This window comes from Leopardus geoffroyi, chromosome A1, assembly GCF_018350155.1.
Source record: "Leopardus geoffroyi isolate Oge1 chromosome A1, O.geoffroyi_Oge1_pat1.0, whole genome shotgun sequence".
In the NCBI taxonomy this organism is placed as follows: domain Eukaryota; kingdom Metazoa; phylum Chordata; class Mammalia; order Carnivora; family Felidae; genus Leopardus; species Leopardus geoffroyi.
In genome coordinates this window covers 92,048,090-92,059,311 of record NC_059326.1, presented here as the reverse complement: position 1 = coordinate 92,059,311, position 11,222 = coordinate 92,048,090, and the positions used below count along the sequence as shown (strand labels likewise).

The window sequence follows — 11,222 nt, the reverse complement described above, 5'->3', positions numbered from 1 at the left end:
TCCCCCTTTAGAAGGGCTTGTGTTTTCAAAGGTCACAGTCCCACCTCCCTGCTTCCATTATTGGCCTCACCCCACTGACTGGTCTCTTCAGGGGATCAGCCTTGCCTTTGTCACCAGCCAAACCTGGGCTGGATTTGCCAAAGTTCTGTTACAGAGTGAAGTGCAATGGCAGAGTTCAGCAGTAAGGTCCTTCTTTGGTCGGTTTTATGCTGGGTTTAAGGGAGAATGGGCATCGCTGGGGATGATTAATTTCTCACAGTAAAGTCCTTTTGGAAGCACAGTGGTTGAGGCCGTAGATTGTGCAAAGTATCTTGGTTTACACCTGAATTTCCTGTGTCTTCATTTCCTCATTTTTAAAGTGGGCATAGTAAGTATACTACCCATAAGGACTGAGTGAGAGAACAGCAGTAAGCAACTTCGAACAATGACGGGCACATAGAACTCAATAGATGTTAGCTATTTATGAGGGAACTTAACATTTTCCGAAGAGCGGAGATCAAGCCTAAGGACTCTGCTGCCGTCTTTTCCCAGGTGGGAGGCTGGCCCAGCCAGCTAGGTTCACACTGTGCCAGGACGGATCTAAGAACCCAATCTTCCTACCCCTTCAAACAACCCCACCCAAGTACCCCTCTTCTGTGTAAGGGCCATCGTTTACATAGCGTTGCCTATGTGCCCAGCACTGTGCCAAGTATCCTTGCAATGTTACGTTCTCCATTAACCCTCACAGCAACGGGTAGCTCAGGAACTATTTATACATGCCAGTGAGGAAAGATGCCAAGAGATTGTGCTTGCCCCCCAAACACAGCCGAACTGGCAGAATCAGGTTTCGAATCCAGTCAGTCTGTCTGCAGTGCTTGGCTCCTAACCACTACGTGGGGTCTGGGCTGAACCCAAGTCGGAGTCCAGAGCTTGGCCTTGCCACCCTCCGATCTTGCTACGGGAGGAAGCATGCACCACCTGGGCCCGAGAAGGGAGGAGGAGGGGGCGGCAGGACGGAGATACAGATCATGCCACAGCGCTGGAAATCTGGAGTCTAAGTACAGTACCGGCCCAGTGACGTGAGTCCCCTCTGAGGTCTCGGTTTCTCGGGAGAACAAGCAGTTCCCAAGTGGGCAGTTAGCGGTCTGGCGACAGGAGCACTCAAGCGGTCCTCGAACGCGGAACCTTTGAAGCTGCGGCTCCCGGGAGCACACGGCGCCGCTGGAGCGGCGGACCCGGCGGACCGAGGGGCGGGGCGGACTGGCCGGGGCGGGGCGGGAGGCGGAGGCGCCGCGTAGGCCCGGGAGGCCGGGCCGGCCCGGCTGGGAGCTCGAGTCCCATGCGCCGCCACCTCCCCCCACGATGTTCCCCTCCCGGAGGAAAGCGGCGCAGCTGCCCTGGGAGGACGGCAGGTGAGCGGCGGCGGCCGGCCCGGGCCCCGTCCTCCCGGGTGCCGATCCTTTCCGGGCCGCCCCGCGGAATCTAGGAGCCCGAGGCCGTCGCGTCCCCGGCTGCGGGGCTTTCTGAGGGTCTGTGGTTCTCCCAGTGGGCCACTGGCTCGCTCTGTATACCGGGTCTCTGTCTCTCCGTGTAGGTCTCTGTCTCTACCAGTCTCCGCCACTTCGCGGGTCTGTATTTCTCCGATGACTTCCGTTTGTGAGTTTCTGTCCCTCTCTTTGCGAGTCTGTCCCTCGGTGCGGGTCTCTTTGTGTCTGTGTTTCTCCGCTGGCATCTGTCTTCGTGCGGGTCTCTGACTGCGTTGACCTCTCTCAGTGGATCTCTGTCTTTCTGCCTGCCCCCGGCCTCTGAGGGTCTTTATTCCTTTTCTCTGGTGTCTACTTCCCCCCATCACATCCGTGTAACCTCAGACCCCATCCTCCTTCAGGCTTCCCCATCCTTTGCTGACCGCCCAGAAGAACACACCAGAAAGAATCTCTATGCTAGCCTGGTAGGCCACTGACTGGCACGAACTAGGCACTCCTCACACGTAATGCTGGTTCATTTCCGGTGCAGCTGTACTTGAGTGGGACCTCCTGCATGTGTTAGGTGTGAACTTGATCCAGACCTTAGCTGATGATGTTTTCCTAAACAGTATTGGGGTAGGGGAGTTATTCGGCTTTCTAGATTTGGGAGAACACCACACTTCATTCGTGAGATGTGCCGCCAAAACTCTTCTCACCTGGGACACACACCCAGATAGTGGGTCTCCGCCCAGTGAATATCACCTCTTCCCCCGTATGTCTCTTAAGTTTGCCAGGTGCCAAAAGATTCGGGAACATAGTGGGCAAAAGGCTTGTGTTTGGGGGATTTTGTAGACTTGGTGTTGAAGCAGGAAGACAGGAATGTAGTAGAAAGAAAGCCTGGACAGTGTGGAGTCAGCCCTGGGCAGGAATCCTCTTTAACAGCCATGTGACCAGGAACAGATCACTTAATCTTTCTGACCTCAGCTTTTCCATCTCTAAAACAGGGATCATAATATCTACTCTACAGGGCTGTATGAGGATTAAAAGAAGCCACGTATGTAACACTCTTGACACGGTGCCTGGCAGGCAGGAGGTATCTACCTTTGCAGTTGGGAGGTGCTGTAACCAGAGCAGCTGATATTCAAACCTATATCACTAAGATTTGTGTAAGGGCAGAAACAAAAGGTAATAGAGGAAATTTCCATGTCCACATCCCTTTCCGTAAACCTTTGGAACATACCTGTGTTCCCAGAAAAAGTTACTGCTGTCAGTTCCTGCTTTTGACACAGGGGTACAAAGGTCCAGGCAACAGATTCAGGCTAGCGTAGCAGTTAAGAGTGCTGGCTCTGGAGCCAGCCCAGCTGGATTTGACTCTGCCTTTTCTAGCCCTGGGCACAGGTTGATGGAGATAAACCTCACTTAGCCGGCCACTCAGAGCAGGGTGCCCTGGGCCTGGGAGCAGCTGGGACTGCAGTTCTGGAGTTTGCCACCAGGCGGCACCAGGAGTTCTCGGTGTCCGCTGTCCTGAGGAATTGACATTTGGCTCTGAATTCAGTTGCTCAGCCATTTGGACCCTTAAAGCCCAGGATAAGATTGCCTATGAGAATGTGATCCTGCAAAGGGAAGCTGGACTGAAGCAATAGCATGTGACAATGCACGGAATGCCCAATCCATGCCATACCCCTGGATGATGGTCACTGCTTCTTTTCCCAAAGGTGGGAGATTTCCTCATGTCCATATCCCCGGTCTCCACCCCAGCCCCAGAAAGAACCCAGGGGACGAGGGAGAATCTGTAGAGGTTCCAGCCTTCCCAGGCCACTGGCAGAATTGGGCTCCGCTCTTCCCCAGCGGAAACCCCCACCACAGGACAATGGGGGGTAAGTCTTAGCTGGCCACCCCTCTGCTGTGTGTGAGACCTGGCTTCAGGGTTGCTGGCTTCCAGGTTGGCAGTTGTGTGTTAGAGAAAGTCAGGAGTTGGTCTGGCTCTGGCGTGTGACTTAAAGCATGCCCTGACTGCTTGAACCCTTCCTGTAACTCACCTAGCAAGCCCTTTGCTGTCTAAACTGTTCTGGGGCCGCAGACAGGAATGGCTTATCTAGGGGGACGACCAGCAGGGACACAAGGGATTACAGAACTCTGAATGCTTCGAAGAAGGAAGGACCAGATACCAAGGAGAGAGCATGCATGTCCGTTTGTGTGCACGTTAAGGGTGGGCAGTGCTGGCCCTGACGTTGGAGTTGAGGTAGAGGGACGTTGCTGGTTATGACATGGGAGTTTGGCTCTGAAGGATCATCAGAGGGCATCTCAGACTGAAGTGGCAGGCTGTGTCAGGGCTGGAGCAGGAAGGAACATGGTGAGTGGCGAAGGTCTGGGTTACCCAGTGTGTGGCACTGGGTGAGTGGTGGGGGCGAGTGCAGGCAGAATGTATACTACCTTGTAGCTAACTGGTGACTCCCAAAGGCTATAAAGCAAAGTGATTTGCAGGTTGTTTCAGGGGGGTAGACTAGAGAGAGCTTCCCTTGTCTTAGGTTCCTCAGCTCCTTCTCTGTCCTCAGCAGAGAAATCTGGTAAATTCCACCTCTCTAACCCAGACAGCGATCTCTCCCAGCACGACCTCGGTGTCTAAGCGATTCAGATGCACTTCCAGCTTCTAAACGGAGCCTGATTTCCATACCTAGCCCTGATCTTTCTCTCCCTGTCCCATCTCTCCTCCCTTGTCACATAAGCTGCCTCTTGGACTGAAGATTGGAGTCTCATTCAGTGAACAGCGACTGTCAGTTTGGGTCTTGCATTGTTTCGGGGGTAGGTTGGATCTCCCCAAGGTAAACACTGGTCTTTTCCAGTGGTGGAAGGCCTTGAGGACCTTTCTGGTGTGAGAAGCAGGACTGAAGTGAGGGTTTATACTGGGGGTACACTTACAGAGGAGGAGGACTGGAAGGTGGTGGGTGGGATCTCTAAGGCAGGGCTCCTGCCCTCGGCTCAGGCTCAGACCCTTCAGCCACCGTACTGGAGAACGGCAGGTACCAGAGACCAGGAGTCTCGCCCTTGCCCTCCAGCAGCTCTTGGTCTGACCCGGACTCACTTACAGAAAGTAAGAGGGCGTGAAGGAACTGGGGCAGCTCTGACCCGGGGTTGGAGGGCTTCCTGGAGGTGCAGTGACACCTCCTGGGCCTAGAGCAGTAAGCAGGATTCCGATGTGTGGTAGCAGCATGAACAAAAGCATTGACGTTGCTTCTGCACTAACTGCCAGGCGCGTGGGGCAGACCAGTCATGTGCACCTTACCAGTGGGGAAGCCAGAGAAGGGGTCTGCCAAAAGGCTCCGGCTCCACTCTCCCTTCTGACCCCACCCCTGCTCTTGTCCCAGGTCCAGGTTGCTCCCCAGCAGCCTTCCCCGGAAATGCTCCGTCTTCCACCTCTTCGTTGCCTGTCTCTTACTGGGCTTCCTCTCCCTGCTCTGGCTGCAGCTCAGCTGCTCTGGTGACGTGGCCCGGGCAGCCCGGGGACAAGGGCAGGAGACCCCAGGCCCACCCCACTCCTGCCCCCCGGAGCCACCTCCCGAGCACTGGGAAGAAGACGCGTCCTGGGGCCCCCACCGCCTGGCAGTGCTGGTGCCCTTCCGTGAACGCTTCGAGGAGCTGCTGGTCTTTGTGCCCCACATGCACCGCTTCCTAAGCAGGAAGAAGGTCCCGCACCACATCTATGTGCTCAACCAGGTGGATCACTTCAGGTAGGGACGGCCTCCCAACTCGGCCCCCCCTCTCCAAGGCCTCCCCTTGCCCAGGCCCCTCGGCTGCTTCTGCTCCCACTGGGGTCCAGTGCCAGGGGTGCCTCTGGCCTGGGAAAGACCACCCAGCGCAGTGGCGGGAGGGTGGGAACAGTAAACCCCTCTCGCTGGTGTGACGGGAATTTCAGGGGAGGATTGGGGCTAAGGAGAGTCCTGGTGTGATACCCATTTTGAAAGGATCGCCATGGCTGTCGTAGGAGGAATACCTTTTACCAGAACAGGAGAATGGGGCAGTCCTGGGAGGCCTGCTGGGCTGTTGGACGGGAGGGCCTCTTGGCTGTAGGGGAGCAGGGGTGGAGAGATGTGACGGGGAGGAAGCACAGACCGAGCTTTCCAGTGGATTGGCTGTGGGGATTCAGGAAAGGCAGGGTCAAGGCCACAGCTTTGAAGCTGTTCACAGTCTACTGTTACCCTGGGGTCCTTGCCCTTTACCATGCGCCGCTCCCCTCCGTGAGCTAGTGCGCACATCTCACACTCCACCTCCACCTCCTTTCTCTCCACCTCGCTCCTCTGGGAGGCAGACCTGAAGGCTCTTGAACCCCGCCAGGCCCTTTAGGCCACAGTACCACCCAGTCTTCACAGCCCACCCTCCTCGTCCTCACTTTCTCCTCACCCACCTTGGAGTCCATGGTCCATCATTAACATCTGTCATCTCGCACTTCTCACCTCCCTGACCCACCTGCTGCTGGCTGCTCCATGCCTATCCTGGGGCAGCTGGCTGTCCCCCCTGGCGATGAGCCCTGGCCCAAGAGGGCCCTCTGGCCTGCTGCCTCTCCTCCTCTGAGGCAGCCCAGCACCCTTTCTCCTGTCCCTCTCCTCGTCAGCCGTGGCTGATGACTTTGCTCCCTGTTTGAGAAGTCGAGCCAACAGGAAGAGAGTGAGCCCTCCAGCCTCTGTGCTCACGGACTAGACTCCCACCATGCTGGGGATGCACTGCCCCAGCCCCTCCAGGGCCAGCTCTTCCGGTCTGGCGCTGGGTCCCCTTCTCATTCTCCTACTCAAGGACATCGCTTCAGCCATCCACTCCTTTCTCTCCCTCCTGGATTGGTTTCTCCTCCCTTCTGGGGCATTTGCATCAGCAAACATACTGAAATAGCTCCTGTCTAAAAAGAGAAGGAAAAGCCCCCGTGACCCCTTGCCCACCCCTGTCACCTCATTGCTCGGAGCCCCTTCAGAGCAGAACTTTCCTGTCTCCCCTCTCACTCTCTCTGGAACCTGTTCCCCTCAGATGTTTACCCCCCTCCTCACGCTGAAGCAACTCTCACTGATGTCACCAGTGAGCCCACCTCCCTAATCCAAGCACTGTTCTCAGTCTTCCACCGCCAGGTAGCATTGGCCAAGTGGGTTACTTCTTCCTCTTGGAAACACCTCCGTTTGACTTCTGAGACAGCACTCCGGTTCTCTTCCTTCCTCACCTCTGCTAAGTCCTTTGCCCGTTCTACCTCACCTCCCTGACCTCTCGACTGGCGCTCTTAGGGCTCAGTCCTTGGGCATCTTCTTTTCCGGCTGCAGTCACTCCCTGAGAATGTCATCCGGCCTCATGGCACTAAACCCCTTCTGTGCCCTGGTGGCCCCCAAGTCTGTGTATTCCCGGCCTAGACCACTCTCCTGACCTCCAGCCCCCTGCATCTGGGCACCACATAACCCTCCGTCTGGTGGTCCCGAGCATCCCAAGCTTCACATGATCAAGGCTGAATGTCTGCTTTCCCACCCGCCCTCTTCCCTATTTCAGGAGATGGCAGCTCCTCGCTTCCGGTTGCTCAGGCCAAAAAGCCTTCGAGTCATTGTCACCTCCTCGCTTTCCCTCAGCACACCCCGTCCCTCGGAATGTGTCTCAAATCTGCCCACTTCTCACCACCTCCCTGAGCTAAATCACCATCGTCTCCCACCCAGATGATCGTAGCCTTCCAACCCTGAGCCTCCCTTCTCTCCTCAACACCCCAGCTAGAGTGATCCTGTTAAACTGGAAGTCACAGCACATCCTGGCTCTGCTCTCAGCCCTGCAGGGGCTCCTGCGTGGTACCCGGGGTCACAGCCCAAGCCTGTCAGGGGCCAGTCCCCCACTGGCCTCATCCCTGAAGCCCTCCTGGTCACCCTGCTTGGTCACACAGGTGTCCGCTCCTGCCTCGGGCCTTGGCAATTGCCTTCCCCTCTCCTTGGAGACCCGCTCCCTCTACCCGCTTCTGGCTCATTCCTTCAGGCCTTCACACGTCATACCATTACCCTGGCCTTCCTGCTGGCCCTGTCTGCAAGAACACCTGCCCTGCCCCCCAGCATGCTCTCCCCTCCTAACCGCGTGCGCGCTTCTCTCCTCCGTAGCCCTTGCCTGGCTGGTTACATATTCACTTATTGATTTGTGTTTCCTCTTATCAGGACCTCAGCTCCTCGAGGGCAGGGCTTTGATTTCTCTCAGCTGTCGCCCCAGTGGGCCGGACGGTGTCTGGCACATAGCTGGCAGTCGGTAGACGTCTGTGTGATGAGCAGACGGCAGGCGGGCAGCCGGGCAGCCCCACGGGGAAGTCGGCGTCGGGTGGGAAGGCGGCACAGGCGCCAGGGGGGTGGGCGCCACGGAGGACAGGCTGTCACGCAGTTTGGGGACCGCGACCTCACCGCTCCCCACCCGTGCAGGTTCAACCGGGCGGCCCTCGTCAACGTGGGCTTCCTGGAGAGCAGCAACAGCACGGACTACATCGCCATGCACGACGTGGACCTGCTCCCCCTCAACGAGGAACTGGACTATGGCTTCCCCGAGGCCGGGCCCTTCCACGTGGCCTCCCCGGAGCTGCACCCGCTCTACCACTACAAGACCTACGTGGGCGGCATCCTGCTGCTCTCCAAGCAGCACTACCAGCTGGTGAGGCCGGGGGGGGGGCGCCCGCCTGGGGTGGGCATGGGCAGGAGGAGGGACGGTCCCGGGCCGGCGGATGAGAGGGTCCTGCCCTGGCCGGTCAAGGGAGTCCGGGAGCGGGACCGAGCCAGTCAGCGAGGATTCAGCCGCAGTAGCGGGAACCCCCTGTGAGCTGGCTTCGGGAGACTCGGGGTTCGTTGGTTCTCAATGGAACAGTCTGGGCTGGCTTCAGGGGTGGCTTGCCAGGCCTCTTAGCGTCACCAAGGACGTCTCTCAGCTCGGCTTTCTCTGGAGTGGATTTGTTCTCAGGCCTATGAGGTGCATGGTGGCCGTCCTGGCTGCACGCTGCGTGCACCCAGGCCCGGGTTCAGTGGACGGTGAGGTCTCTTCCCCAGCAGCCGGGACAGGAGTCCCAGAACTGCGCCACCCTGGCTCCTGATTGGCCTGACTTGAGTAGGGGTGGGGGAGAGGGGGCTACCCCTGAGTCCATTGTTGTGGCTGGAGGTGGGGGGGGGGGGCCGGTGAGGGAGTGAAGGTGGAGGGAGGTTGGGGAGTAGGTGAGGGTGAGGGGAGAGAGTGGGAAGGACCGAGTGGCTTAGACACTGGTCTTTTGCCCTTTTCTTCAGGCTGCGGCTGAAGTCAGCTTTACAGAAATGAAGCCCTGAGTTGGGTGGCTAATAGGTGTCTGTCGCAGGGCCCAGCTGCCCCTCTCCCCACAGGAAGAGAGCAGGGCAGAGCCTCCCAGGAGAAAAGGGGGTATCGGGCAGGCAGAAATCAAGCAGGATTGGCACTTCTGCCCATTGCCAATTGCCCTGAAGAGGTGCCTTCCACCAGTCAGCCTTTTTTTTTTTTTTTTTAATCTATTTATTCTGAGAGAGAGAGAGAGAGAGAGAGAGAGAGCAGAGGAGGGGCAGAGAGAGAGGGAAAGAGAAAGAATCCCAAGCAGACTCTGTGCCATCAGCACGGAGCCCGACACGGGGCTCAAACTCAAAAACTGTGAGATCATGACCTGCGCTGAAACCAGAAGTGACACTCAACCGACTGAGCCCCCCCAGGGGCCCCCAGTCAGACATTTTTGAGAAACCAATCGTGTCAAACAGACTCAAGGCCCCATGAGAACAGGCAAGGGGCCTGGCATGTGATGGCTGTCCTCCAGTAGCTCAGAGGTTGCGGGAACTATAAGCCTCTGGGTGCACATTAGAACCTCCAGGGGAGAAGGAGGAGAAAGGGGGCTTTGGCCTACTCCTGGGTGGTCAGAGACCAGGGAGCACCCTGGGAGGATGGGGCAAGTGACTCTCCCTGTCTCTGTGTCAGTGCAACGGGATGTCCAACCGCTTCTGGGGCTGGGGCCGCGAAGATGACGAGTTCTACCGTCGCATCAAAGGGGCCGGGCTGCAGGTAATACTCCCCCCAGGGCTCCCCACCTCTTCAGCATCGGGGCTGCCCCAGGGTTCCCTTCCCTGCCCTCAGATGACATTCCTGGGGCTTAGGGATGACACCCCCAGTTCCAATCTCAGCCTGGCCCCCGATAGGCACACCTCTTCTGCAGAATGGCAGTACAGGCCCCTGCCCGTGGCCCGTGGCAGGCGGTGGGACCCCAGAGGACTAGCGGTGAGGACCGGGGCTCCAGGAGGGCGGCCTGACCCAACTTCTTTGGCCTTCTTAGCTTTTCCGCCCCTCGGGAATCACAACTGGGTACAAGACATTTCGCCACCTGCATGACCCAGCCTGGCGGAAGAGGGACCAGAAGCGCATCGCAGCTCAAAAACAGGTGCTGGCTGGTCCCCTGACTGGGGATGGTTAGGTGGTGATGTGGGGAAGCAACAGGGCCAAGCGTTTCACCAAGCTCTCCTCCAGCCCAGATGGCCCTGCCCTCCCCTGCGTGGCCCAGGCCAGTCTCTGGGCATTCTGCTTGGGCACTGTGCCCTGTGCTGGTGGCCGCTATGGGCACCTGGCCACGTGGGTAAGCTGAGACCTCGGCGTCCATGCAGGCAGGGAGCAGGGGAGGGCCTCAGCTATCGGTGCCAGCGTCCCAGGTGGACCTGTGACACGGGAACCACCATCCCCCAAACAGCCTCTTCTTTAGGAGCCATATTAGCCCACCTGAACGATCTCAGCCCTCTTGCTTACTGGTGGAACGCAGCTGCGGACAGCCGGCGGCCTCAAAGCCCTGAGTGCATGCTCTCTCTCCGTGTCCTCCCCAGGAGCAGTTCAAGGTGGACCGGGAGGGAGGCCTGAACACCGTGAAGTACCGTGTGGATTCCCGCACAGCCTTGTCTGTGGGCGGGGCCCCCTGCACTGTTCTCAACATCATGTTGGACTGCGACAAGGCTGCCACCCCCTGGTGCACATTTGGCTGAGCCAGCTGGACAGTAAGGAAGCCTGTGCCCACAGGCCACACTGCTTACTCAGGCTCTGGATAAAGCCTCAGGCCCTGGGGCCCACCTCCCCTAGGATGTGGGGTGGCCTGAAGCAGCGGATCGCAAGCCGCACATTTGCAGCAGCCCAGCCCCCAGAGGTGGGCTTGAGCCAGGACAGGACACACACAGGGTGCCTGGGACGCTGCTAGCAATAAACAGTGATGGAGAGAGACTGGGACGTGGCTCTCACCTGGGACTGTCCGCCCCGCCTTCCTGCTCGCCCTGCTCTCCCCGTCTTCGCGCGCCCACACCTAAGGGCTTTTCCTTCCCCTGGACGGACGGCCTCATGCCAAGATGCAGTTCTGAAGCCAGGCCACTGACATGGGTGGCCAGGACAATGCAGAGGGTTAAAACTGCAGGTTTCTGTGCAAGCCCCACAGAAAGGGAACAGCCGAGACCAGCTCTCTCTGGCTATCGCCATGCAGGAAGGCGGGCCTGGGGTGGGCCAGATCTTCTGAGTTCTCAAAAAGAAACTTGAATTCTGGATTCCTGAGTGAAATCGGTTCGTTTTTAAATGATAGCAGCTAATTGAAACTTCAGAAAAGTATGGCGGGCCGAACAAATGTGTCATGGACCACCAGTTTGTCACCTGGGGCTGAGCGGAAGGGGACGAGGGAAAAAGATGGCACCTCTCTTAGTTATAAGCTGGTAGGGGGGTAGGGCAGGGCTGGGGACGCCAAGGTCAGGGGAGGCTCAGGTGGGAGAGACGCTGAAGGCCAAGGTTCCT

The 11,222-nt window shown here is 58.0% G+C and overlaps 1 protein-coding gene across 4 annotated transcripts; it reads left to right on the top strand.

Annotated features, from left to right (window-relative positions):
• Window positions 1-1,231: 1,231 nt before the first annotated feature.
• Window positions 1,232-10,981, top strand: B4GALT7 (beta-1,4-galactosyltransferase 7). 4 transcript variants are annotated; one of them, XM_045485908.1, is made up of 7 exons: window positions 1,239-1,391; window positions 3,158-3,319; window positions 4,808-5,170; window positions 7,856-8,081; window positions 9,390-9,473; window positions 9,742-9,846; window positions 10,280-10,981. In XM_045485908.1, exons 1-7 carry the CDS (start codon window positions 1,342-1,344, stop codon window positions 10,433-10,435), a joined length of 1,146 nt encoding a protein of 381 aa, XP_045341864.1. In that variant the 5' UTR covers window positions 1,239-1,341; the 3' UTR covers window positions 10,436-10,981. The 4 variants fall into 4 exon arrangements, with proteins under 4 accessions (XP_045341882.1, XP_045341872.1, XP_045341864.1 ...); XM_045485926.1 differs by lacking the exon at window positions 3,158-3,319 and having other exon boundaries at window positions 1,232-1,391; XM_045485916.1 differs by lacking the exon at window positions 9,742-9,846 and having other exon boundaries at window positions 1,237-1,391.
• The last annotated feature ends 241 nt before the right edge of the window (window positions 10,982-11,222 follow it).